At 45.8% G+C, this 26,825-nt stretch overlaps 1 protein-coding gene across 2 annotated transcripts in view; it reads left to right on the forward strand.

The window, feature by feature from the left end:
- The window catches only part of LOC141147296 (protein mono-ADP-ribosyltransferase PARP14-like), a 421,364-nt gene that overhangs the window by 107,186 nt on the left and 287,353 nt on the right, over positions 1-26,825 (forward strand). Inside the window, exon 20 of one of the 2 annotated variants that reach the window (XR_012245043.1) lies at positions 786-3,146. Coding sequence is in view for 1 of the 2 variants with exons in the window: in XM_073634505.1 (XP_073490606.1) it covers positions 786-1,078 (293 nt within the window). In the remaining variant the exon portion in view is untranslated. Of the gene's footprint in view, positions 1-785; positions 6,533-26,825 lie in introns of those variants that run through there. The other variant, XM_073634505.1, reaches the window with a different exon arrangement.

The following is a 26,825-nucleotide window of genomic DNA, read 5'->3' on the forward strand; positions in this document are numbered from 1 at the left end:
GGGCCTTAAGATTTTGCAGAAACTCTGCCCTAGCCCCACCCCGGAGTATCTATGAGAGTATGGAATAAGGACAGGCTCTGGGAAGCTGGTGTCAGTGCACCTGATTCAGGAAATGTACAGCATCAAATCGCTGTTTGAAGAGGAGACCAGAATGGTGAACTGCGATGAGGTAAGGATGAACAACACAATCCCTCTGGAGCTCCTTCTGGAGTACATACTGCAGGGTGTAACAGACCAGGCACTGGAAGTAAATGTGGTGAAGTGAGGAATGCAAAGACCTGTACAGAGGAGAGACAAAGCAACCCAACAATGGATGGCCCAACATTGAGCTGGGGGACCAGAGTAGAAGAAATTAGAAGATGTCACACGTGGTGAGCAGCATGGGAGCAATATAGCGGGAGGTGAGTGGACACCAGAGAGAGAGGAGGATCAGCAAACCAAAGGATCAGCAGAGCTGGGGGTTACTACTGAGTGGGAGATCAGAAGAGCTGGAGATACTACTGAGCTAGGGATTTGCTGCACAAAGGTACTAATGAGCTGGGGATCTGCTGGGAGGTGGTATGCTGAATGAGGGTAATAATGAGCTGGGGGTATTACTGAGTTGAGGGTACTGAGCCCCTAAAAAAAAAAAAAAAAAAAGGAAAATTTGTCAAGTTTCATTAAAGCTTCAAAAAGGTATTAAAGAAGCAGCAAAAACACATAAAAAAGCATGTTGAAGCGGCAGGAGCTTTAATGTGTGTTTAAGTCGAAGCAAAGTGTAAATGTAACAATTATTTCTTTTACAGATGCAAGGATCGGAAGAGGGACGTACTTTGCTGTTGAAGCAATTTGGTCCTCAGATGACCAATACTCCATACCTGACCAATCCAGCGGCTACAAACACATGTACCTGGCCCGGGTCCTCACCGGCATCTTCTGTAAGGGAGCTCCAGACATAATTGTCCCTCCATCCAAGGACAACGCAAACCCCACCGACCTGTATGACAGCGTAGCTGATGACGCTACAAAACCCACTGTGTTCGCCATATTTAATGACGTCCAGGCCTACCCCGAGTACCTCATCACCTTCACCAAGTGACCGGAGCATAGCATAGCAAGTTACCCGTTTATAGAGAATGGGGTAAAGTGACAGGTTCTCTTGATAGGGTGTCCCCATTCCAAACCAATGATATTCACCCTTGCTGCATTCTCCCACAGCTCCATACATCTGCTGGAGGCCTCGGTACTTCCAGGTATGGTGGATCATGTGACCCTCCCCTTTACTGCCAGGATCCAGTATTCAGACCTGGCTGGCCAATCACCAGTCCCGAACACTGTAACACGGGAGGAAGGGGAGGTGATCAATAAAGCGGAGCTCCACCAAAAAGGGGAAGCTCCATTTGTTTTCTCCTCCCCTCCCTCCCGTGCACCTTTTGGGGGGGGTACCTGTTTTTCGACAGTTGCTCATCCCTACTTCTAGGAGACCAAGCGCTTTCACCGACTTGTTCATTCCTGGGGTAGGCGGGGAACACTTTGGTGGGGGTAGGTCAGCCACGCCTCTTGACCATTGACCTCTGGGGACCTGCCTGCTGATCTTTGACCTTTTGGAGGAGGTCCCTATTCCAATCCCTGAGTCCTAACCTTGTTCTTCAAGCGGAAACCCTAACCCATCTAACCCTACACCTCCCCTAACCTTGTTCTTCAAGGGGAAACCCTAACCCCAACCCTAAACCCTAACCCTAACCCATCTAACCCTTCCCCTCCCCTAACCCTATGGCCCCCCTCCTCCTTCCACCACCACTGCGCCATTCAGAAAGCGTAGCGCGCATGCGCAGTAGGTAAACGGCTGTGAAGCTGCAAGGCTTCACTGCCGCTTTCCCTTATGAGGAATGGCAGCACCTGAGAGCCGATTTAAAAAAATCAGCTGGGGAGCCGACATCGCAGGATCCCTAGACAGGTAAGTGTCCTAATAGTAAAAGTTAGCAGCTCCTCTTTAACCACTTGTCTACAGGGGCAACTTTCTTTTTTTCTTTTTTTTTTTTGCACACGTTAAAATCAGCATTATTTGCTAGAAATGACTGTAAACTCCACAAAAGTATATACTGTATTTTCTAAAAGCAGGGACCCTGGAGAATAAAATGCTTTTTTTTAAAATTCGGATGACATTTGCACAGCTATTGATGAAGTGCATCGTTTCAGGAAAAAAATACGCTAAAATGTATTTTAATGCAAAGAAAAAAAATATATACTCAATTTTTTTGGTAAAATATAAAACATTTAATTGAGTCGAGTAAATAGATACCAAACATATTAAGCCTTAATATTGCATGTGCCTGTAAAATTGTGAAAAAAAAAAAAATACAGGACCCAAAATTCTCCATAGGCGACACTTTAAAAGTCTTTACAGGTCATCAGTTAGAGTTAAATATGAATTACGGCCCCAGAATGATCGCTCTCTCTTCAATGTTCCTGACGATACCTTGGTGGTGTGTACGAGGGGGAGGGGGGGGGGCCTTAAAAAAAATCAATTATTTCAATGTCTCCTCTGTCCTCCAATGCAGCTATTCAAGATTGTCCTAGGATCAGGGCCGGAGCTACCACTAGGCAAACTAGGCAGCCGCCTAGGGCGCCCCACCACTGGTGTTCCTACTCTCTTCTCTCTGCAGCAAGCAACTAAGTCTCAGCATCAGCAGGCAGCCGCCGCTCCGTTCGCACGTAGTGTCAGAGGCGCAGCGGCGGTGGAGGACTGTGTCCCGACTCCCGAATAAATGGAAGCAAGCAAACATTCATTGATGGGCGCTGGTGAGGCTGCATTGATGGGCGCTGGTGAGGCTGCATTGATGGGCGCTGGTGAGGCTGCATTGATGGGCGCTGGTGAGGCTGCATTGATGGGCGCTGGTGAGGCTGCATTGATGGGCAGTGGTGAGGCTGCATTGATTAGCACTGGTGAGGTTGCATTGATGGTCGCTGGTGAGGCTGCATTGATTAGCACTGGTATGGCTGCATTGATGGTCGCTGGTGAGGCTACATTGATGAGCACTGTTGAGGCTGGATTGATGGGGCCTGGCGAGGCTGGATTGTTGGGCGCTGGTGAGGCTGGATTGATGGGCACTGGTGAGGCTGGATTGATGGGCACTGGTGAGGCTGGATTGATGGGCACTGGTGAGGCTGCATTGATGGGTGCTGGTGAGGCTGCATTTGATGGGCACTTCATTAAAAAGGTGGGTATACATGGGCAGGGCAAAGGGGGTCAGGTCAGGTCAGTGGTGGAGCCGGGGGGGGGTGCGGCGGCAGATAAATGAGGTATCGCCTATCGCCTCAAAAATCCTTGCACCAGCACCGCCTAGGATAGCTGCATCCCCGCCTTTGCTCGCCAAGGAATGACATCTGTGGGCCCAGAATTGCTGTCATACACGTCATTAGTCGCAGGCGGGGCTCAGGGAAAGGACGTTCCCCGAGTTCCTTCAGTCCTGTTGTCCTCGGAGAATCCGTAGAGCCCGGGAACCACTGCAAGTGCCACCAGTGGGGGGCGCACACTTTGAGAGCCCCATAAAAGTAGTTGGGCTCCTCTAGAGCCTCCCGGATCACTTTTTTTTTTCCCGCAAAGCCCTTTGCCTGGCTGTTAGGCTCTATTCACATTAGTGCGACTTTAATGCGACTTTTTGGTGCGATTTTGATCCGACTTTACATTCTACCGATCAAAGTTGCATGAAAAGTCGTACCAAAGTACCACAGACACCTTTTCAAAGTCACTGCGACTTTAAGTTGCACCAACTTGAACGGGTTCCATTGAAAAGAATGCGGCGCGACTTGTCATGCGACTTTGCCTTCGCGTGACAAATGGCACACGTGTGAATGGAGCCTTCAACCCGATACCAGGCCATTGACTCCAGTGGCTGCTTTAAACCCCTCGTGCACCGTGCCGTTTATAAACGTCGCTTGGCAGACAAGTGGTTAAAGTATATATGAACGCTAACAATTATTTTCTCTTACTTGTCTCTTTTAGACGTATTAAATATAAACTTGAAAAGCGTTTTATTCTCTCTGTCCCAGAATGCACTGCTGAGGCCCAAATGGCCAACTATTGAGCCCAAACCACTGTAACATGGGGGAGGGGAGCAAGGCAATAAATCTGTGCAAGCTCTGACACCGAGCTTACACTGTGATGTCACTCATCAGTAGTCGGGGGTCACCCTCCAAAGAGAACCTGTCACTTCACCCTGAATGGGCATGCAAAGCTCCTGTACATGGAAGTCATGAACCGCGCATGCACCACTCTGCCTTCAATAAGGTGTTCTAGACCAATCAACTGTTAGCAGAAGTATAAAAAGTTAGAGCCCCCCCCCCCCCTCCCCCCGGGAATATGTAGCACTGCCTGAGGACTGCCATTGTATTCTGTATTCCCCATTGTACTTTGTATTAGGTTATAATAAAACTTTATTTAGTCACACTGCATTGCCTGTTACATGTCTGGTTTGGATTACTGAGATTATACCATGGAGAAGAGGACAGTTTGGATTACCGAGATTAATGTATAACGCCTCACCAATGATAGAGCACCCCACCCCCACCCCCAGACTGACACCGGGGAGATTCTTCTCACCACTACTACAGTAATGTAAGGGGCTCTGTTTTACATACTCCTGACCCCTGCACTATATACATTCAGTTAACTGTCTTGTACAGTCTACATACTGCCAACTTCTGAACTTTGTAAACTATGTTTTATACGGCATACTACTAACTCCCTACAGTATATACACTATGTAAGCTGTGTGGTACATTACATAATGCTGACCCCTACACTATGTTATAGATTTTCCTGACCCCTGCACTGTGTAAGCGATGTTGTACATTACATACTCCTGACTCCTCCACTTTGAAATGCATTACGTACATTCTCTTGAGATGCCTGAACTGTGTAGGTGATGTTGTACCTTACATACTCCTGACTCCTTCACTATGTTATCTATTACATTCTCCTGCCCCTTACACAATATTGCACATTTCATATGCCTAACCCCTGCACTATACACTGTTGTACATTTCATACTCCAGATCCCCTCCGCTATGTTATACATTACATTCTCCTGACCAATTAACTGTGAAAGCTATGTTGTACATTTCATACTCCTGACCCCTCCACTATGTTATACATTGCATTCTCCTGAACCCTAAAGTGTGCAAGCAATGTGGTGCATTACATTACTACTGACCCCTGCACTATATACACTATGTAAGCTGTGTGATACATTACATAATGCTGACACCTGCACTATGTTATAGATTTTCCTGACCCCTGCACTGTGTAATCTATGTTGCACATGCACAGTACATATCCGTGATCCCTACACTACATTGTACATTTCATACTCCTGACCCCTCCACTATGTTATATTTTACATTCTCCTGACCCCTACACTATATTTCATATGCCTAACGCCTGCGATATACACTGTTGTACATTACATACTCCTTCACTATGTTATACATTACGTACATTCTCTTGATGCCTGAAAGTGATGTTGTACATTACATACTTGTAACTCCTCCTCTATTAATACATTACATCCTCCTGACCCCTACACTATATTGTACATTTCATATGCCTAACCCTTGCACTATACACTGTTGTACATTTCATACTCCTGACCACTCCACTATGTTAAACTATACATTATATTCTTCTGACCACTGAACTGTGTATACGATGTTGTACATTTCATACTCCTGACTCCTCCACTATGGTATATATTATATTACATTCTCCTGACCTCTGAACTGTGTAAGCGATATTGTACATTGCATACTCCTGACACCTCCGCTATGTTAAACATTACATTCTCCTGAACCTAAAGTGTGTAAGTGATGTGGTACATTACATACCCCTGACCTCCTCCCCAGTGACCAACCAGGACAGGGTTTTTTTTTTTGAGGGGACTATAGGCTAGACTTCTACCCCCTGATTGTGACCCATAGAGGAGACTGGGGGTTTTGTCTGCTTCTCCCGGTCAGAGCATGGAGGGAGAGCTCGGTCCGGAAACCCTTTGACTGGCCAGGACTCTCTACCAGGATTATGCGGCCAGGAAGTCCCCAGAACAGTGGTGCGCCTGCGGGAACATTGTATCAGACAGAGCGTGCAGATGCAGCTTCACCAGTCGAGGATACAGAACTCTTCTTGGACAGATTTCTTATCCTGCCCGGCTGGTCCTTGAGAGCTGCATTTGCCCATTTTGCCCCGGCAATATAACAGAGAAGATTTTGCATTTGAACACTTTGATAGTATAAGTGCCTCTTCACACCTGAGCATAGTGTGGCTTGAAGCTTTTAGCCCAAATAAGTACATGGGCTTCTTCTGAACTAATAATGGATTCTATGAATTTTGGATTATTGAACAAGGGAGTGGGGATCCCCCAGCCTGAGCACCAAATCTCAGCATGTATTTTCAAATTGTGCGGTCGAGCTTGGGTATTTTCTGCTTGTTAAGCGTCTGTGGTAGGTAGCCCATGTGGATTGTCAACGCGGGGTTCTCCAGGGCACAGAGTCTAAGCCCCTGCCTGCTTCTTCTTTTTTTTTGTAAAATCTTTTTTATTGTATTTTTGGACAAACAAACAAAGAAAAATAAAGATAACAAAATCTTACATAAACATCAACATCAGTGCTTATCAGTTGTCTGTATGCTTAATAAGTTTCAAGTCATTTATGGCTTCATGTGCGTTTTTAGTCGGAGTGCTGCAAGGCAACTAGGATTACTGGTGTCTCTTTCCCCTTTTTTAAAGTTTGTTATATCTTAGTCATGCATAGTATCCTCCACTCTCTTTCTTAGGCACAATTGGATATGTTTTTATTGATATGATTATATGTATACCTTATTGATTATTCTCTTCCCTCAGCCTTCAAACGGTAGTTGGTTCAGCAAGCCAGGCACGCTAAATTTTGTCATATTTCTGGGGACATCCTCTATTTATATATGTGTCTTTGTATAATGGAAGACTCTCATTTTATGAGACGCTTCCATTGGGCTAAGGAAGGTACCGTAGGTTTTTTCCAGTGCATAGCAATGTTTTTCCAGGCATAAAAGAGCAACAGCCCAATCAAGGTTCCCTGCCTGCTTCTTCACCAGGACCCCTGATGGGGATGGACTTGCAGCAAGCTGGGACCAGGTAGCGGCCCCAGGATGAGAAGATCACTGGCGAGTGCAGAACCCAGTTTCGCTTGAGGTCAGGAACTGATGGGCGGACATTCTCCTTCAGGATTTTCTGGTAGAGCGCAGAATTCGTTGTGTTATCAATTATGTTCCATCAAGTCTTGGGGGTAATCCAGGTGCTTTTTGGAAAATGTAAGACAAGCCTTTGTTTTCTCTTTGGTCAGCAGTGGCTTGGCCTTGGAACTTTCACATGGACGCCATTTTTTGCCCCCAGTCTCTTTGCAGTGTTACCGGAAAGAAAAGCTGGTTTGCTGGAGACACCACGCTGCGGCAAGAGGCCCGAGTGATTGGAGCTACCAACAATTATTTCCAGCGTTTGAGCATGTACATGCATACATCAGGTTACAGGAACATTTTCAGAATTATATTTACTTGTAGAGCTATCCCCAGGGGAGCCGCTGAATTGTTTTGTGAAAAAGAAAAAATGGCTGCAGATCCAAGGGTTCCAAAACGAAATGCCTTTTATTGAAGATGACCAGGATACACCAGGGACACCAGGTATTAGTCACGTAGACGCGTTTGATACATCTGACCTGTGCCTAATCATTATGTAGGTGTAGAGGGTGCTACATGTAGATGGACTTGCAATTTCTCCCTTCTCCCTCTTTTCTTCCTCTTTTTTTTTAAGGCCTGCTTCCTCAACCATATCGCTTAATCGCCTCCAACAAGCTCCTGCGGCTTCCTCTTTCTCTTGCTTAGCATTCATGAATTCAGCATGTCTGGTTTGTCCATATATCTGGGGGAATTTTTCCATACATTTTTCACAAACCTTTCGTCCACTAACCATCTTATCTAGATTAGTGACATCTACTTCACATTTTTAAAGTACCGTATATATGCCATTTAATTTGAGACTTACTGTCAACTTCATTACCTTCAAAAACTAATGGGGTTCTGACAGGATAAACTGCAACAGATTGCTCTGTGACAGGGGCGGAAGGGGTGGCTTCTTCCTTCCTTCTCTCTTCATCTCACTGCCACAATTGAGAAATTATGGTTTGCTCCGGAAGTTCAGACTCTATCTCTCTTTCTGTGGCCAAAGCCTTAAGTTCAGAGAGATTTAGTTTTGCATATGTGTGTAGCAAGCAATATGGACTACAAACATAAAGCACCGTACCTCGGGGGGAATCGGGGGGCTTCAGTAACCAAAACTGCAGTGTTTATCCTCATGACACAACACAGGAAGCACCTCCATGGTTAACAGAGGACAGAATTAAAATTAGACTTAAGAAACTTAACATTAATAAATCACCGAGACCAGATGGCTTGCATCCAAGGGTACTTAGGGAACTCGGTCAAGTGATTGCCAGACCGTTGTTCCTAATTTTTACAGACAGTCTACTGACTGGAATGGTACCAGCTGATTGGAGAAAAGCCAATGTAGCACCAATATTTAAAAAGAGCCCAAAATACATCCCTGGGAATTACAGACCAGTTGGCCTAACATCAATAGTATGTAAACTCTTGGAGGGGATGATAAGGGACTATATACAAGATTTTAGTAATAAGAACGGTATCATTAGCAGTAATCAGCATGGATTCATGAAGAATTGTTCTTGCCAAACCAGTCTACTAACCTTCTATGAGGGGGTGAGTTGCCGTCTAGATAAAGGAAGGCCCGTAGACGTGGTGTATCTGGATTTTGCAAAAGCATTTGACACAGTTCCCCATAAACGTTTACTGTACAAAATAAGGTGCGTTGGCATGGACCATAGGGTGAGTACATGGATTGAAAACTGGCTACAAGGGCGAGTTCAGAGGGTGGTGATAAATGGGGAGTACTCAGAATGGTCAGGGGTGGGTAGTGGGGTTCCCCAGGGTTCTGTGCTGGGACCAATCCTATTTAATTTGTTCATAAACGACCTGGAGGATGGGATAAACAGTTCAATCTCTGTATTTGCAGACGATACTAAGCTAAGCAGGGCAATAACTTCTCCGCAGGATGTGGAAACCTTGCAAAAAGATCTGAACAAATTAATGGGGTGGGCAACTACATGGCAAATGAGGTTCAATGTAGAAAAATGTAAAATAATGCATTTGGGTGGCAAAAATCTCAAGGCAATCTATAGACTGGGGGGAGAACCTCTGGGGGGATCTAGAATGGAAAAGGACCTGGGGGTCCTAGTAGATGATAGGCTCAGCAATGGCATGCAATGCCAAGCGGCCGCTAACAAAGCAAACAGAATATTGGCATTAAAAAGGGGATCAACTCCAGAGATAAAACGATAATTCTCCCGCTCTACAAGACTCTGGTCCGCCCGCACCTGGAGTATGCTGTCCAGTTCTGGGCACCAGTCCTCAGGAAGGATGTACTGGAAATGGAGCGAGTAAAAAGAAGGGCAACAAAGCTAATAAAGGGTCTGGAGGATATTAGTTATGAGGAAAGGTTGTGAGCTCTGAACTTATTCTCTCTGGAGAAGAGACGCTTGAGAGGGGATATGATTTCAATATACAAATACCGTACTGGTGACCCCACAATAGGGAGAAAAGTTTTTTGCGGAAGGGAGTTTAACCACTTACCGCCCGCCATATAGCAATATGACGTTGGCAAAGTGGTTTCAATATCCTGACCGGGCGTCATATGACGTCCAGCAGGATATCAAGCCGCTGCGCGCCCCCGGGGGCGTGCATCACGGCGATCGTTGTTGCAGTGTGTCCATCTGACACAACGCAACTCCGATCTAGGTGACAGAGACTCTTTACCACGTGATCAGCCATGTCCAATCACGGCTGATCACGATGTAAACAGGAAGAGCCGGTGATCGGCTTTTCTACACTCGTGTCTGTCAGACGCGAGTAGAGGAGAGCCGATCGGCTGCTCCTCTGACAGGGGGGGTCTGCGCTGATCGATTATCAGTGCAGCCCCCCTGTGGATGCCCACACTGGACCACCAGGGATGCCACCAGAGCACCAGGGATGCCCACCACCAGGTATGCCACCCTAGACCACCAGGGATGCCAATCAGTGCCCACAATGGATGCCAATCAGTGCCCACAATGGATGCCAATCAGTGCCCACAATGGGCATCACTGATTGGCAGGCATTATTGTTTGGCACTGATTGGCATTCATCTGTACCATCAATAAGTGTACATCAGTGTCTCTATCAGTGCCCATCCATGCCACCTATCAGTGCCCAACTGTGCCACCTATCAGTGCCCATCCATGCCCATCTGTGCCACCTATCAGTGCACATCCGTGCCACCTATCAGTGCCCATCAGTGCCACCTATGTGTACCATCAGTGCTGCATATCAGTGCCACCTATCAGTGCTCCATCAGTGCCGCATATTAGTGCCCATCATCAGTGCAGCCCGATCAGTGCCCATCAGTGAAGGAGAAAATTTACTTATTTACAAAGTTTTGTAACAGAAGCAAAAAAAAATTTTTTTTTTTTTCAAAATTTTCGGTCTTTTTTTATTTGTTTAACAAAAAAATAAAAATCCCAGAGCTGATCAAATATCACCAAAAGAAAGCTCTATTTGTGGGGAAAAAATTAAAAAATGTAGTTTTGGTACAGTGTTGTATCACCGAGCAATTATCATTCCAAGTGCGACAGCACTGAAAGGCTAAAATTGGTCTGGGCAGGAAGGTGTATAAGTGCCCGGTATTGAAGTGGTTAATAAGACTTGTGGCCACTCATTAAAATTAGAAGAAAAGAGGTTTAACCTTAAACTACGTAGAGGCTTCTTTACTGTAATGCCCCGTACACACGGTCGGACTTTGTTCGGACATTCCGACAACAAAATCCATGGATTTTTTCCGACAGATGATGGCTCAAACTTGTCTTGCATACACACGGTCACACAAAGTTGTCGGAAAATCCGATCGTTCTGAACGCGGTGACGTAAAACACGTATATTGGGACTATAAACGGGGCAGTGGCCAATAGCTTTCATCTCTTTATTTATTCTGAGCATGCGTGGCACTTTGTCCGTCGGATTTGTGTACACACGATCGGAATTTCCGACAACGGATTTTGTTGTCGGAAAATTTTATATCCTGCTCTCAAACTTTGTGTGTCGGAAAATCCGATGAAAAATGTGTGATGGAGCCCACACACGGTCGGAATTTCCGACAACAAGGTCCTATCACACATTTTCTGTTGGAAAATCCGACCGTGTGTACGGGGCATAAGAGCGGCAAGGATGTGGAATTCCCTTCCACAGGCGGTGGTCTCAGTGGGGAGCATCGATAGTTTCAAGAAACTATTAGATAAGCACCTAAACGACCGTAACATACAGGGATATACAATGTAATACTGACATATAATCACACACATAGGTTGGACTTGATGGACTTGTGTCTTTTTTCAACCTCACCTACTATGTAACTATGTAATAGTTCCCCCGTCAGATAATTGCTTTGCACGATTGTGTGCAAGGACTACATATCCCAGTAATCCTTGCTGCCATCTAAAGATTGCTAGACATGTGCACACTGAATTATTTTGTTTCGGAATTTCGTTTTCGTCCGAAAAAATTAATTTTTTTTAGTTACTCCCGAAATTCGTTTTTATTCATTTTGTTTTTCGTTAAAAATTGCATTAGTCCGAAAATCCAAATTAAGGTCGAATCTGTCATTGAAGGCTTATGGTGTCTGTCGAATGTTCAAAGAAGATTCGACGGAGCAGCTAAACTGTACGACGCCGTATAGTTTACCTGCTCCGTCGAATCTTCTTAGAACTTTCAACAGACACCATAAGCCAAAGTACGTGTGTACTTTGTGCTCCTCCTCTTTGGTTACAATCAGCCAATAACATTCATCATCATCATTATTTTTATTTATCTTTTCTCCCCTACGTCAAATCTTTTCTCTCTATGTAGAATAATCTTGGACTAATAGAGTTAAGGTTAGGCACATTCGACCACAGGTTTGATTGACACAGATTGTTATTGTCATCACCATGTCGAATCTCCTATCTATATCGAACTGTTGAACCACGAAAACGAAAATTAAGCATTTGTTTATGTTGGATCTTTCGTTTTTCGGATTCTGCACTTTCGTTATTGTTTGTTAAAACGATAACGAAAATACCTGAAATTCGGACGACAATGAATGCACATGTCTAAAGATTGCTGGGAGTAGCTATAAAAGCAGCATAAGCCCGCGTGAAGCTCTCTTCCTCCTGGGCTTGATGCAGGACAGACCTCTCCGTGCAACCGGGAGAGAGAGGTTGCAGCCTACCACACGGAGTCTTACTTCCAACCCGTGGCCTGAGGGGCCTAGCTCTGTTATTCGCTGTCGGACATCCTTTCCAGTACACTGAGATACTCTGCGCAGACATCTTTACTTCAAGAACACTTTACTGAATTATTTGAAAACTGTGCTCAGACACCTTTAGCTTTCTTCACTACAAGGAATCTACTGTTCCCACTATACCCAAATGGATTAACGAGCTCCGACTATCCGGTGAAGAACATCAGATCTGCAACGTGGACTTTATTGCCATTCCTTATAGAAAGGCCCCTATATTACTCTTCTGAGGGTCTCCCACCCTTCGTTCCCTTATTTAATTTAATGCCCATAATGACTGGTCAGTCTTCTCTACTTGTACCTATACCACCTTGCCTCTAAAACAAATAGTAGAGCAAATCTTCAGATTTACAAGAGTAGTCTCCACTTATCTACATGGATAGAAGGGGTTTATGACAGTAGACAAAACACTCAGGCCCATTCACACCTCAGCGTTTTGTAGCTTGAAGCCTGAAGGGGAAAAAAAATCAATTATTCTCCATGGAGATGGTTCGCATCTCCACTCCAAAACGCCTGAAGCCAAAACAAGTTCTGGAGCTTCTTTTTAGGCAGATTACAGGCGATTTTCTTCTTTTTACATTGGTGACCATTTGACCTGTACAAAATCGCTGCAAAAATGCGTCAAAATCTCAATTAAAAACGCCCGACTTTCTGCCCGAAAACGAAACGCTCAGGTGTGAATGCAGACCCTCCTTGTCTCTTCTCTGTGGGTTTTATCTTGTCAGAAACCATGAAATCAGACAGAAGTACGATTAAATCACACTTGTTTAACCACTTCCTGCCTGGCCTATAGCGGATTGACGTCCGGGAAGTGGTTCCGTTATCCTGACTGGGCGTCATATGACGTCCAGCAAGATAACATGCCGCCTCGCGCCTGCGGGGGCGCGCATTGCGGCGATCGGTGGAGCGGTGTGTAAGCCTGACACACCGCTACACCGATCTTGGTAAAGAGCCTCCGGTGGAGGCTCTTTACCACGTGATCAGCCGTGTCCAATCACGGCTGATCACGATGTCAATAGGAAGAGCCGTTGATCGGCTTTTCCTCACTCGCGTCTGACAGACGCGAGTAGAGGAGAGCCGATCGGCGGTTCTCCTGACAGGGGGGGTCTGTGCTGATTGTTTATCAGTGCAGCCCCCCCTCAGATCACCACACTGGACCACCAGGGATCGCCACTAGGACCACCAGGGAAGGGGGCAACATGTGGATGGCCAGGTATGTACCCCATGGCCATCCACATGTGCCCAATCTGTGCCAATCAGTGCCCACAAATGGGCACTGATTGGCACCACTATGTTTCAGTTATGCCCAACAATGCCACCAATAAGTTTTATCAGTGGCACCAATCAGTGTCATCAGTGCCACCTGTCATTGGTGATCAAATACCACCAAAAGAAAGCTCTATTTGTGGGAACAAAATGATAAAAAAATTGTTTGGGTACAGTGTAGCATGACCGTGCAATTGTCATTCAAATTGCGACAGCGCTGAAAGCTGAAAATTGGCCTGGGCGGGAAGGTGTCTAAGTGCCTGGTATTGAAGTGGTTAATAATAAAAGTAAAAAGAACAAACATAGTCAAAACATAATTGCACTGGCCGGGAATTGAACCCAGGCCTCCCGCGTGGCAGGCGAGAATTCTACCACTGAACCACTTTAGACAAAATATAGCCAGAGTTCAGTAACCGAAACAGATAGTCAGCCAAGCCAGAAGTCAGGAATCAATGTAGTAGAACAGCAAGCAGGATCTGGAGCCCGAAGGGGTGTCAGCAAAGCAGGTCTTGAACAGGATCGCAAGAGATTGTTTCTGTGATGTTGACCAGGGCGAAGGCAGAGATCCTCTGGACTGGACGGCTTAAGTAGGCAGGACTGACTGGCAGGATGACGAGTTGTGACGAAATGGCCGTAGGGTCACAACGCTAACAAGCATCGCGCATGCGCGATTTCGTTTTAAACAGTTAAGGAGATTTTTATCTTGTCACTTTTGTTGTAAGTGCTTTTATCTATTGGATTTCACTACTGCATTTAAGTAAACCAAACAGCAGTGGCCAATCTACACTATTGGAGTCCCCCTTTCTCCTTTTTTTGGGATCTGTGGCTTATCTGTGCCGGGTTTATTTGGGAAGAAGGTTTTGGAAGGAACCGTTGGGAGTATTCCCTTTACACTGGAGCCCCTGTTATTGCGGACCAGCCGTTGAATGAGGAGACTAGCAGGACAACCTAAGGAATCCATTGCGAGACATCTCAAGGAGTTCATCTTCCACTACTAAGACTGTTTTGACCCCCCCTGAGTAAGGGCGGTCGCAGGCTCTCTGGTAAGCCTCCAACTTTATCATCTGGTGGTGGGCTGTACTAGCGGTGGACCATGTAACTCCGGACGCTGCATTGGCTTTTCTGAGGACTTGCCCTTTCACTCATCACATTTATGAACTTTATTTTTACTATTTTGCACTTGTGGTTTATTTTGCATACGCCCTTTTAGGGTATGGTTTCACACCAGTCAACATCACTTATTGATTTTCACTAGTTTATGACTTATTAATTGTAGGTCACAATATAATAATTTACGTGTGTTTATAACATATGTGTTCACTTTATCACTAGTCCAGTGCTACACTGCTATTTTTGATATATTTTTTATGTGCCCTTGTATTGGGGTTATGGTGTTTTAGCTGCAGGAATTCTTTGCGGTCCCTTATTTCATTATTGTTATCATTTCTGTTTAGCACCTAGCGCAATTTCTCTTTTTATTTTTATTTTAGGATATCATCAACAGCTGAGTAACTGTGGAGAGATAGGAGCTGGCAATTAGCCGACAGCTGAGCGGCCAGTTCAGAGAAGGAAGGGCTGAGCCCAGCCCTGACATATCTGACCCTACCATGCGCCTCTGACCCAGGTCACCCACAAGGAGTCAATACAGGGAACTGCAGAGGATTCTCCTTATGCACACACAGTCCAACCCGTGAAGGGGGACACCAACACATTCACACACACAGAAGTTACCCAACCAGAAAGATCAGAGAGTGGTCTGGTTTCCATGAGAACCAACAGATAGGATACATAGGAAAGGCAGAAAATATAGCAAGCTTAAGGGCAGCTTACCTAGCCGGCATTTAGAGGTCTGCGTTCCCGATGATCCCGATCAAAGCGCGGTTCCTTTCTGGAGACTCTGCCAAACTCCTGATATGACTCGCCAAGCTGTTATGGGAATATTTCTGGTTGTGACTCTAAAAACAAAATTTAACTTTGCAATTGCAGGAACAGATTCACAGGACGCTGTCACTATGTTTAAAATGTCTGTTCTGACAAATGTTATTATTACATGAAATTTTAAACATAGATAAGAAAGGGAAATAAGTAGTATATAGGACTAGGGATGAGCCGAACACCCCCCGGTTCGGTTCGCACCAGAACCTGCGAACGGACCGAAAGTTCGCACGAACGTTAGAACCCCATTGACGTCTATGGGACTCGAACGTTCGAAATCAAAAGTGCTCATTTTAAAGGCTAATTTGCATGGTATTGTCCTAAAAAGGGTTTGGGGACCCGGGTCCTACCCCAGGGGACATGTATCAATGCAAAAAAAACTTTTAAAAACGGCCGTTTTTTCGGAAGCAGTGATTTTAATGATGCTTAAAGTAAAAAAAAAAAAAAGTGAAATATTCCTTTAAATATCGTACCTGGGGGGTGTCTATGGTATGCCTGTAAAGTGGCGCGTGTTTCCCATGTTTAGAACAGTCCCTGCACCAAATGTCATTTTTAAAGGAAAAAATCTCATTTAAAACTGCTTGCGGGTTTAATGTAATGTCGGGTCCTGGCAATATGGATGAAAATCAGTGAGACAAACGGTACCCCCCAGTCCATTACCAGGCCCTTTGGGTCTTGTATGGATATTAAGGGGAACCCCGCACCCAAATTAAAATAAGGAAAGGTGTGGGGCCACCAGGCCCTGTATACTCTGAACAGCAGTATACAGGCGGTGCAAACAAGACAGGGACTGTAGGTTTGTTGTTAAGTAGAATCCGTTTGTCATTTTGAACGGGTACATTTTTAACGTGTTTAGCTCCAGCCAAAATATCTTTTTTAAGCTTTTTGGAAAACATAGGGAAGGGTTATCACCCCTGTGACATTTGTTTTGCTGTCTTTCCTACTCTTTAGAAGATTTCACCTCACTTTTTGTCCCAATGACAAATGTTTTTTGAGAATTTGGGTTTTTTTGTGGAACAAGGATTGGAAAGCATCAGTGGAAAGGAGAAATGTTTTTCCCATATTAACTCTTACAGGAGAGAATTTCCCTTCCTAGGGGTAGATTTCATCTCACTTCCTGTTGTCTCCTTCCGTTTGCAAGTAGGAGTCATTTGTAAGTTAGATGTTTGAAAGTAGGGGCCTGCCCTATATACTCAGCAGAAATTTGGGCCTTAGGTGTTGTTGTGGCCACAACAACGTAAGCCCTCACAGGGCCCTGCTGTGAAATATTAGATCAAGAATTGTAATTACATGCCCCTGTTGAACAGGGGCAGAAAAACTGGGCCTTTGGTGGTGGTGGTGGTGGTGCTGGTGCCACAACGCTGTAAGTCCTCACTCGCTCTTGGTGGGTGCAGAAACGGGCCCTGCTGTGAAATATTAGATCAAGAATTGTAAATTACATGCCCCTGTTGAACAGGGGCAGAAAAATTGGGCCTGTGGTGGTGGTGGTGCTGGTGCCACAACACTGCAACCCCTCACAGACACTTTAGTTGGAACGCAGGAACGAGCCCTGCTGCAAAGTATTGCATCAAAAATTGTAATTACACGCCCCTGTTAAACAGGGGCAGAAAAATTGGGCCTTAGGCACTGGTGCTGGTGCCACAACACTGCAACCCCTCACAGACACTCTAGTTGGAACGCAGGAACGAGCCCTGCTGCAAAGTATTGCATAAAAAATTGTAATTACACGCCCCTGTCAAACAAGGGCAGAAAAATTGTGCCTTAGGCACTGGTGGTGGCGCCCAGAACCAAAATGTTCTTACAAGCTATCAGCGTGATGATTGAGGAGGAAGAGGATAATTACTCAGGGATAGTCACTCAGCATCAGCATAGGCAGTCTTTGAAGGGATCTGAGATTTCAAAAAAAATTATTCGGTTACATCAGCATCAGGTGCTTGGTAGCTGGTGGTGATCCAAGACTGATTCATTTTTATGAAGGTCAGTCGATCGACCGAGTCGGTGGACAGACGCACCCTGTGATCGGTTACCACGCCTCCAGCAGCACTGAATGTGCGTTCCGAAAGAACGCTGGATGCAGGACAGGCCAGTAGCTCAATTGCATACTGTGCAAGCTCTGGCCAGTGATCCATCCTCAAGACCCAGTAACCCAGAGGATTTTCGGTGGGAAAGGTGTCCAAGTCTGATCTTGCCCCTAGGTATTCCTGCACCATGTAAAACAGACGCTGGCGATGGTTGCTGGAACCGATCATACCTTGGGGCTGCGGACCAAAAAATTGTCTGAACGCATCGGTCAGACGGCCACCTTTTCCACCGCTCCTTCTTTGACTGACTGAAGCCTCAGCAACACGTTGTCCAGAAACAGGAGTTTGTAACCTCCCAGTCTCTGGGAACGCGTTGCACAGACCTTTCTGCAAGGCCTCCCGAAGATGTTTCATCCTCTGCTCCCTCTGCGATGGCAAGATAAGGTCCACAACCTTACCCTTGTAATGTGGATCAAGGAGGGTTGCCAGCCAGTATTGTTCCTTCTCCTTGATACCACGAATACGAGGATCATTCCGCAGGCTTTGCAGGATCAGGGAGGCCATGCAGCGTAGGTTTGCTGAGGCATTCGGTCCGGAGTCCTCTGGGTCACTAATGACGACATGATCCGCAGCCACCTCCTCCCAGCCACGTACAAGTCCATGTGTTTCTTGGGACTGTAAATGATCCCTTAAAGACTGCTGCTGATGCTGAGTGCCAGGCTCCACCTCCATACTGACACAATCCTCCTCCACAATCCTCCTCCACAGTCCTCTTCCTGTGTGATCGGCGGGCATGCAGGAACACTGTCTGGATAAAGGGAGCCTTGAGAGCTAAGGAAGTCCTCCTCTTCCTGCCTCTGTTCTGCCTCAAGTGCCCTGTCCATTATTCCACGCAGCGTGTGCTCCAACAGGTGGACAAGGGGGACAGTGTCACTGATGCATGCACTGTCACTGCTCACCATCCTCGTGGCCTTCTCAAATGGTGACAGGACAGTGCATGCATCCCTGATCATGGCCCACTGGCGTGGGAAAAAAAAAAACAAGCTCCCCTGACCCTGTCCTGGTGCCATAGTCGCACAGGTACTGATTGATGGCCCTCTGCTGCGTGTGCAGCAGCTGCAGCATGGCCAACGTTGAGTTCCACCTGGTGGGCATGTCACAGATTAGGCGGTTCTTGGGCAGGTTAAATTCCTTTTGGAGGTCTGCCAGCCGAGCACTGGCATTATATGACCAGCGGAAATGCACACAGACTTTCCTGGCCTGCCTCAGGACATCCTGTAAGCCCGGGTACCTGCCTAAGAACCGCTGCACCACCAAGTTAAGGACGTGAGCCAAACAGGGCACATGGGTCATTTGTCCCTGTCGGAGGGCGGAGAGGAGGTTGGTGCCATTGTCGCAAACCACCTTTCCTGCCTTAAGTTGGCGTGGCGTCAACCACCTCTGAACCTGCCCCTGCAGAGCTGACAGAACCTCTGCCCCAGTGTGGCTCCTGTCCCCCAAGCACACTAGCTCAAGCAATGCATGGCATCTTTTGGCCTGCATACTTGCATAGCCCCTTGAACGCCTACGGAGCACCGCTGGTTCCGAGGACAAAGCACAGGAAGAGGCCATGGAGGAAGAAGAAGAGGAGGGGGTGGAGGAGAGAGGTGTGTCACAATCATTAGTAGTGGTATTTTGGAGGCATGGTGGTGGAACAACCTCCAACACTACTGCACCTTGTCCTGCATCCTTCCCAGCTGCCAGCAGAGTCACCCAATGCGCCGTGAAACTTGGGTAACGTCCCTGTCCATGCCTGCTGGACCATGAGTCAGCGGTAATATGCACCTTACCGCTGACCGCCCTGTCCAGCGAGGCATGGACATTGGCTTTCACATGCAGGTAGAGAGCCGGAATCTCCTTCCGTGAGAAAAAGTGGCGTTTGGGTACCACAAACTCACGGAAGGGGGCAGAATCTACCAACTGAAAAGATGGCAGTTGTGCTAGCAATTTTGCCAAGCTAGCATTCAACCGCTGGACATGTGGATGGCTGGGAGCGAACTTCTTTTGGCGGTGCAGCAGCTGGGGCAGGGAAATTTGCCTGGTACAATCTGACAGTCGGTGTACTGAAAGCAGATTGCCCACAAGTACTTAGCTGTGACACACCTAATTCTACACCTTTATTCCTCTCAGTGCAGGTCTCAGAGAGGACTGAAGGTATAGTGGGGTTGGAGATCTCAGCTGATGAGGAGCAAGGAGAGGTCCTCTTTGTTCTTTGGCTTGGGTCTTTTAGGTACGCTTGCCAATGAACTGCATGGCAGGTCAACATATGTCTGGTCAAGCATGTGGTGCCCAAGCGGGAGATGTTTTGGCCACGTGAGATGCGCTTGAGACATATGTTGCAAATAGCAGTGGTGCGATCTGATGCACTCGTCTCAAAAAAGGCCCACACCAAAGAACTTTTGGAATAACGCGCAGAGACAGCAGCGCCCTGCACATGCGGAGCTTTGCGGTGTGATGCAGTCAGTGTGCTGCCCTTAGGCTGGCCCCTAGATGGCATCCTGCCTCATTGGTGATGTGCCTCCTCCTCTCTCCTATCAGGCACCCACGTTGAGTCAGTGACCTCATCATCCCCTCCCTCCTCATCACCAGAGCAAACCTGGCAGTTAGCTGCAGCAGGGGGAGCATGACTGCCAGATTGCTGTCCTTCTTGGGCACCCCCTCTGTCCGTGCTCACGTTACTGCCTTCATCAAGCTCAGTATCATCATCAGAGCCTTCCAAACGCTGGGCATCCTCCTGGAGCATGTACCCAACACTGTGGTCAAACAGTTTGAGGGACTCCTCAGGAGTACATGGTGGGGCTAGGGAAGGAGTCACTAATGCCATTGAGCCGAGGGAGGAGGCTGCTTTGCCAGACAAAGTACCCTGCGCATGGGTGATAGAGGATGAGGAGGATGAGGACGGCTTGGTCATCCACTCGACCAAGTCTTCCGCATGTTGCGGCTCAACACGGCCAGCTGCCGAAAAAAAGGTCAAGCGTGTCACACGGCCACGTGCTGATGAGGATGCATCGTGTCCACGACCAGCACTGTTGCCTCTAGACACAGAGCCTGCTCTTCTACAGGTAGCTTTAGCTGAACACTGTGCAGAGGACGCACTACACCAACATTAAAATAACGTAGCTGCCTGCGGTATTGATAGGATCAGGAAAACACCACCAACCTTGCACAGCTGAACACTGTGCAGAGGTCACACTACACTAACTTGTAGCTTTAGCTGAACACTGTGCAGAGGTCACACTACACTAACTTGTAGCTTTAGCTGAACACTGTGCAGAGGTCGCACTACACTAACTGTAAATAGTGTAGTTGCCTGACTGTGGTACTAATAGGATCAGAAGAACACCCGCAATTTTCTTCAGGGAGCTGTAAATACTGTAACAACACAAGCCTGCCTGTCAGTAGGAAGATAACCGGAACGGATCTAGCTAAACTGAATACAGTGTATACGTGTGTGTGTAAAATATATATATATATATATATATATATATATATACACACACACACACAGTACACTGTAAGTGCAGCTAACTGACTGACTGTCCTGCCTAATCTATCTAACTTAAATCAAATGACACTGTCTCTCTGTCTGTCTCTCAACGCCGGAACACACTACACAGGGCCGCCGTGCAGGTGGCCTTATATAGTGTGGGGCGTGTACTAAACCCCCTGAGCCATAATTGGCCAAAGCCACCCTGGCTTTAGCCAATTACAGCTCTCTGTACAGACGGCGCTGTGATTGGCCGTGCATGCTTGGCCAATCATCAGCCAACAATGCACTGCGATGCCGCAGTGAATTATGGGCCGTGACGTGCCGCACGAACGGCACATATTGTTCGCAATTCGGCTAACGGGCAAACAGACAATGTTCGAGTCGAACACGAAGCTCATCCCTACTCTCCGCGCACACACACAGAGCTCTCCGCGCACACACACAGAGCTCTCCGCGCACACACACACAGAGCTCTCCGCGAACACACAGAGCTCTCCGCGCACACACACAGGGCTCTGCACATACAGGGCTCCGCATGCACAGACCACCGCACACACAGACAGGGAGTTGTACTCCCTCTACCATGTATGACGCATATTCTTAGCCCCCAAGTACATAACTTTACATTTATCAACATTAAACCCCATCTGCCACTTAGTAGTGAGCCAATGAGGAGAGAGAGGGGGCGGGGCTGAGCAGCGGCTGTGTGTGTGTGAATGGACATGCAGAGCCGTGGCTCGTGAACAAGTCTTGGATTGCAAGCTGCTTGCTCTGAGGGCACTCGGCAGGAGGGAGGTGCAAAGAGCGCCTGCAAGGGACCTGAGAAGAGGAGGAATGGGTGTACAGTCAGGTCCATAAATATTGGGACACAATTCTAATCTTTTTGGCTCTATACATCACCACAATGGATTTGAATTGAAACAAACAAGATGTGCTTTAACTGCAGACTTTTAGCTTTAATTTGAGGGTATTTACATCCAAATCAGGTGAACGGTGTAGGAATTACAACAGTTTGTATATGTGACTCCCACTTTTTAAGGGACCAAAAGTAATGGGACAGATTAACAATCATCCATCAAACTTTCACTTTTTAATACTTGGTTGCAAATCCTTTGCTGTCAATTACAGCCTGAGGTCTGGAACGCATAGACATCACCAGACGCTGGGTTTCATCCCTGGTGATGCTCTGCCAGGCTTCTACTGCAACTGTCTTCAGTTCCTGCTTGTTCTTGGGGCATTTTCCCTTCAGTTTTCATTTCAAATCCATTGTGGTGGTGTATAGAGCCAAAAAGATTAGAATTGTGTCAATGTCCCAATATTTATGGACCTGACTGTATATGTATTGTGTTTTTTTTTTTGTTTTCCCTAACAAAAAAGAAAGCCTTTAATATTACTTTTTAGGTATAATCAAATGGGTCTGGGTTTGGTTCCTGGGCATTTGAAAAACCCACTGTGAATTCTGATAGTTGCTAACGCTTCAAAACTGAACACCACTGAATTCTGTGAGGTGGGAGGAGTCATAGCTAATAGGAAAGAGGGTGTCAATAAAAGGCACTGGGAGCTGGGCACTACCTTGGGGGTGCATGTACCAATGCAAAAATAACATTTAAAAATACCACTACAGCAGTTAGAACAGGGGGAAGGGAGAGAGGGAGAAGGAGGAAATGGAGGAGAAGGAGAAAAGGAGGAGGAGAAGAAATGGGAGAGGGGGAAAGGGAGAAGGAAAAGGAGAACAAGGAGAGTGAGAAGAGGGAGAAGGAGAAGAAGGAAAAGAAAAAGGAGAGGAGGGAGAAGAAGGTGAAAGACAAGGAGAAGGAGAAGTAGAAGGAGGAGAAGAAAATGGAGAGGTGGGAGAGAAGGGACAGGAAGAGGGAGAAGAAGAAAAAGGAGAGTGAGAAGAGGGAGAAGGATAGTGAGGAGAAGAAGGATAAGGAGGAGAAGAAGAGACAGAAGGAGAAAAGGGAGAAGGAGGAGGAAGAGAAGGAAATGGTAAGGGGGAAAGAGAGAGGGAAAAGGAGTGTGAGAAGAGGGAGCAAGAAAAGGAGAAGGAAAAAAATTGTGGAGGAAAAGAAAAAGGAGGGGGAGAGGGAAAATGAGAAATAGGAGAGAGAAAAGGAGAAAGAGGAGAAGGAGGAGAAGAAGAAAATGGAGATGGGGGAGAGAGGGAAAGGGAGAGGGAGAATGAGAAGGAGAAGGAGTGTGAGAATAGGAAAGAGAGGAAAAAGGAGAAGGAGAATAATGCCTCGTACACACGATCGCACATTCCAACAACAAAACCGTGGATTTTTTTCCGACGGATGTTGGCTCAAACTTGTCTTGCATACACACGGTCACACAAAGTTGGTCGGAAATTCAGAACGTCAAGAACTCGGTGACGTACAACACGTACGACGAGCCGAGAAAAATGAAGTTCAATAGCCAGTGTGGCTCTTCTGCTTGATTCCGAGCATGGGTGGAACTTTGTGCGTCGGAATTGTGTACACACGTTTAGAATTTACGAGAACGGATTTTGTTGTCGGAAAACTTGAGAACCAGATCTCAAATTTTGTGTGATGGAAATTCCGATGGAAACCATCCGATGGAGCCCACACACGGTCGGAATTTCCAACAAGCTCCCATCAAACATTTTCCATCGGAAAATCTGACCGTGTGTACGGGGCATTAGGAGGAGGAGAATAAGGATAAAAAAGAGAAGGAGGAGAAGGAGAAGAAAATGGGGAGTGGTTAGCGAGGGAAAGGGAGAGGGGGAAGGAGAGTGAGAAGAGGGAGAAGGAGAAAAAGGAAAATAATGAGAAAGAGGAGGAGAAGGAGAATATAATGGGGAGGGGAAGAGGGAGAAGGAGAAGAAGGAGGAGAAGAAAGAGAAGGAAAAGACGAAAGAGGGAGAACCAGAAAGAGAACGAGAAGAAGAATATGAAGGAGGAGGGGAAGAAGGAGAGAGAGAGAGATTTGAGCAGAATTTTAAATGGTTCTGTTTAAAGGATAAGTTCACCTTTTTACATGTTCCACATATATATTCAGGGTGTAACATGTTAAATGTTACAAATCCACCGGCCACAAAACATAAAAACTTAAGAGATGATCAAATACCACCAAAAGAAAGCTCTATTTGTGGGGAAAAAAGGACATAAATTTTGTCTAGGTACAGCGTCGCACGACCGCGGAATTGCCAGTTAAAGTGACGCAGTGTCGTATCGCAAAAAATGGCCTGGTCATTAAGGGGGCTGAAGTGGATAAGATACACAGATAACACATATTGTTTTTTGTTTGTTTGTTTGTTTTTAAGGTCAAGCAGGGTTCATTTTTGGAAATGATCGCCTTGCAACACTTATTTACAACCCTTAGACAATTAAACATAACAAAACAAAAAAAAGTATAAACCAGTGTTAGTTAGAAAATAAATACTGTAGTGTTACTGCACAAAAAAAAGTGCACATTTTATTCTGTAATTTGTCCTATTTAAAATTACATCAAAATAATGATTCTGTTTCAAAACATTGCAAAGTTATTTACAAATGAAATAAAGTGATGTTTTAGTTTCAATTTTGCACTTTTTACATTTTAAATGTATAAATATACATTAAATGGGTAAAATTATTAGTGAACAAATTAAATAAAAACAAAAAAGTTTAAATAATGATTAATGAAATAGAAAAAAAAAAATTGGCAGGAAAATAATAATTGAATGGATAAGGAAAATAAGGAGTTAGGGTTGATTAGAGTAAACTAAGGGTTAATAAGGTGGTAAACAAAGGAAAGTTTTATTTAAAAAAACAAAAAAAACTTGTCAAGTTGCTTTAACTGACATCTTCTGCAGATGGAAGTTCTTCCCTTTGATCTGCAGATGAATTAACAGAAAAGATACAAATGTAACATTATATTACTTTGTATCTTTGTGTAGCATCTGAGCAGTGTGTTGATAAACATTGTCCGGCTTTTTTTTTTTTTTTTTTTTGACAGTTGCAGCTTCTCAGCCTTTTTCTGTGTACACAGATATGCGGCTTTGATTAATCAGAGCTTATTTGCTGTGTACTGGAAGGGGGGGGGGGGGGGGAGCAGGCAGAAGGACTGGACGTGTACAATGATGACCTTTTTTTGGGGGGGCGTGTATAGCCTGCTCAAAGTCTGGAACTAGTTAAAGATGCTGTACTAGCCACTTGACCTCCGGAAGATTAACCCCTTTTCATGACCAGGATATTTTTTGTGATGCAGCACTGTATAACTGACATATAACTGACAATTGCGCGATCATGCAACGCTGTATCCAAGTAAAATTTATATAATTTTTTTCCCACAAATAGTTTTCTATTGCTGGTATTTGATCACCTCGGACACTAACTGACACTTTGTGGGAACCAGTGACACTTATACAGTGATCAGTGCTAAAAATATGCACTGTCACTTTACTAATGACACTGGCTGGGAAGGGGTTAAATAGCTAGCAGGGTTAAACGTGTGCCTAGGGAGTGTTTGTGTCCTGTGTGAGGTGCTTTTACTAAGTGAAGTGCTTTGCAGGGAAAAAAATCCATCACATCCCTGCTGTCAGGATGAAGCTCTGCATTGTTTACATTGGCAGAGCTCTGTCCTGTCTTCCTCCTCGCTGATCAGCGGGTACGGGCGGACATCTATTGGCCACCACCCGCTGAACGGCTTCTGCTGTAAATAATCACAGCACAAGCGGAGCACAGGCGGCACACGTGCACCCTACCCGGAAGTGAAGAATCACATATATATATATATATATATATATATATATATATATATATATATATATACACAGTATCTCACAAAAGTAAGTACACCCCTCACATTTTTGTAAATATTTTTTCTCTATCTTTTCATGTGACAACACTGAAGAAATGACACTTTGCTACAATGTAAAGTAGTGAGTGTACAGCTTGTATAACAGTGTAAATTTGCTGTCCCCTCAAAATAACTCAACACACAGCCATTAATGTCTAAACCGCTGGCAACAAAAGTCAGTACACCCCTAAGTGAAAATGTCCAAATTGGGCCCAAAGTGTCAATATTTTGTGTGGCCACCATTATTTTCCAGCATTGCCTTAACCCTCTTGGGCATGGAGGTCACCAGAGCTTCACAGGTTGTCACTGGAGTCCTCTTCCCCTCCTCCATGATGACATCACAGAGCTGGTGGATGTTAGAGACCTTGCGCTCCTCCACCTTCCATTTGAGGATGTCCCACAGATGATCAATAGGGTTTAGGTCTGGAGACATGCTTGGCCAGTCCATCACCTTTACCCTCAGCTTCTTTAGCAAGGCAGTGGTGGTCTTGGAGATGTGTTTGGGGTGGTTATCATGTTGGAATACTGCCCTGCGGTCCAGTCTCTGAAGGGAGGGGATCATACTCTGCTTCAGTATGTCACAGTACATGTTGGCATTCATGGTTCCCTCAATGATCTGTAGCTCCCCACTGCCGGCAGCACTCATGCAGCCCCAGACCATGACACTCCCACCACCATGCTTGACTGTAGACAAGACACACTTGTCTTTGTCCTCCTCACCTGGTTGCCCCCACACACGCTTGTCACCATCTGAACCAAATACGTTTATCTTGGTCTCATCAGACCACAGGACATGGTTCCAGTAATCCGTGTCCTTAGTCTGCTTGCCTT

This window comes from Aquarana catesbeiana, linkage group LG06 (assembly GCF_042186555.1).
Source record: "Aquarana catesbeiana isolate 2022-GZ linkage group LG06, ASM4218655v1, whole genome shotgun sequence".
Taxonomy (NCBI): Eukaryota; Metazoa; Chordata; class Amphibia; order Anura; family Ranidae; genus Aquarana; species Aquarana catesbeiana.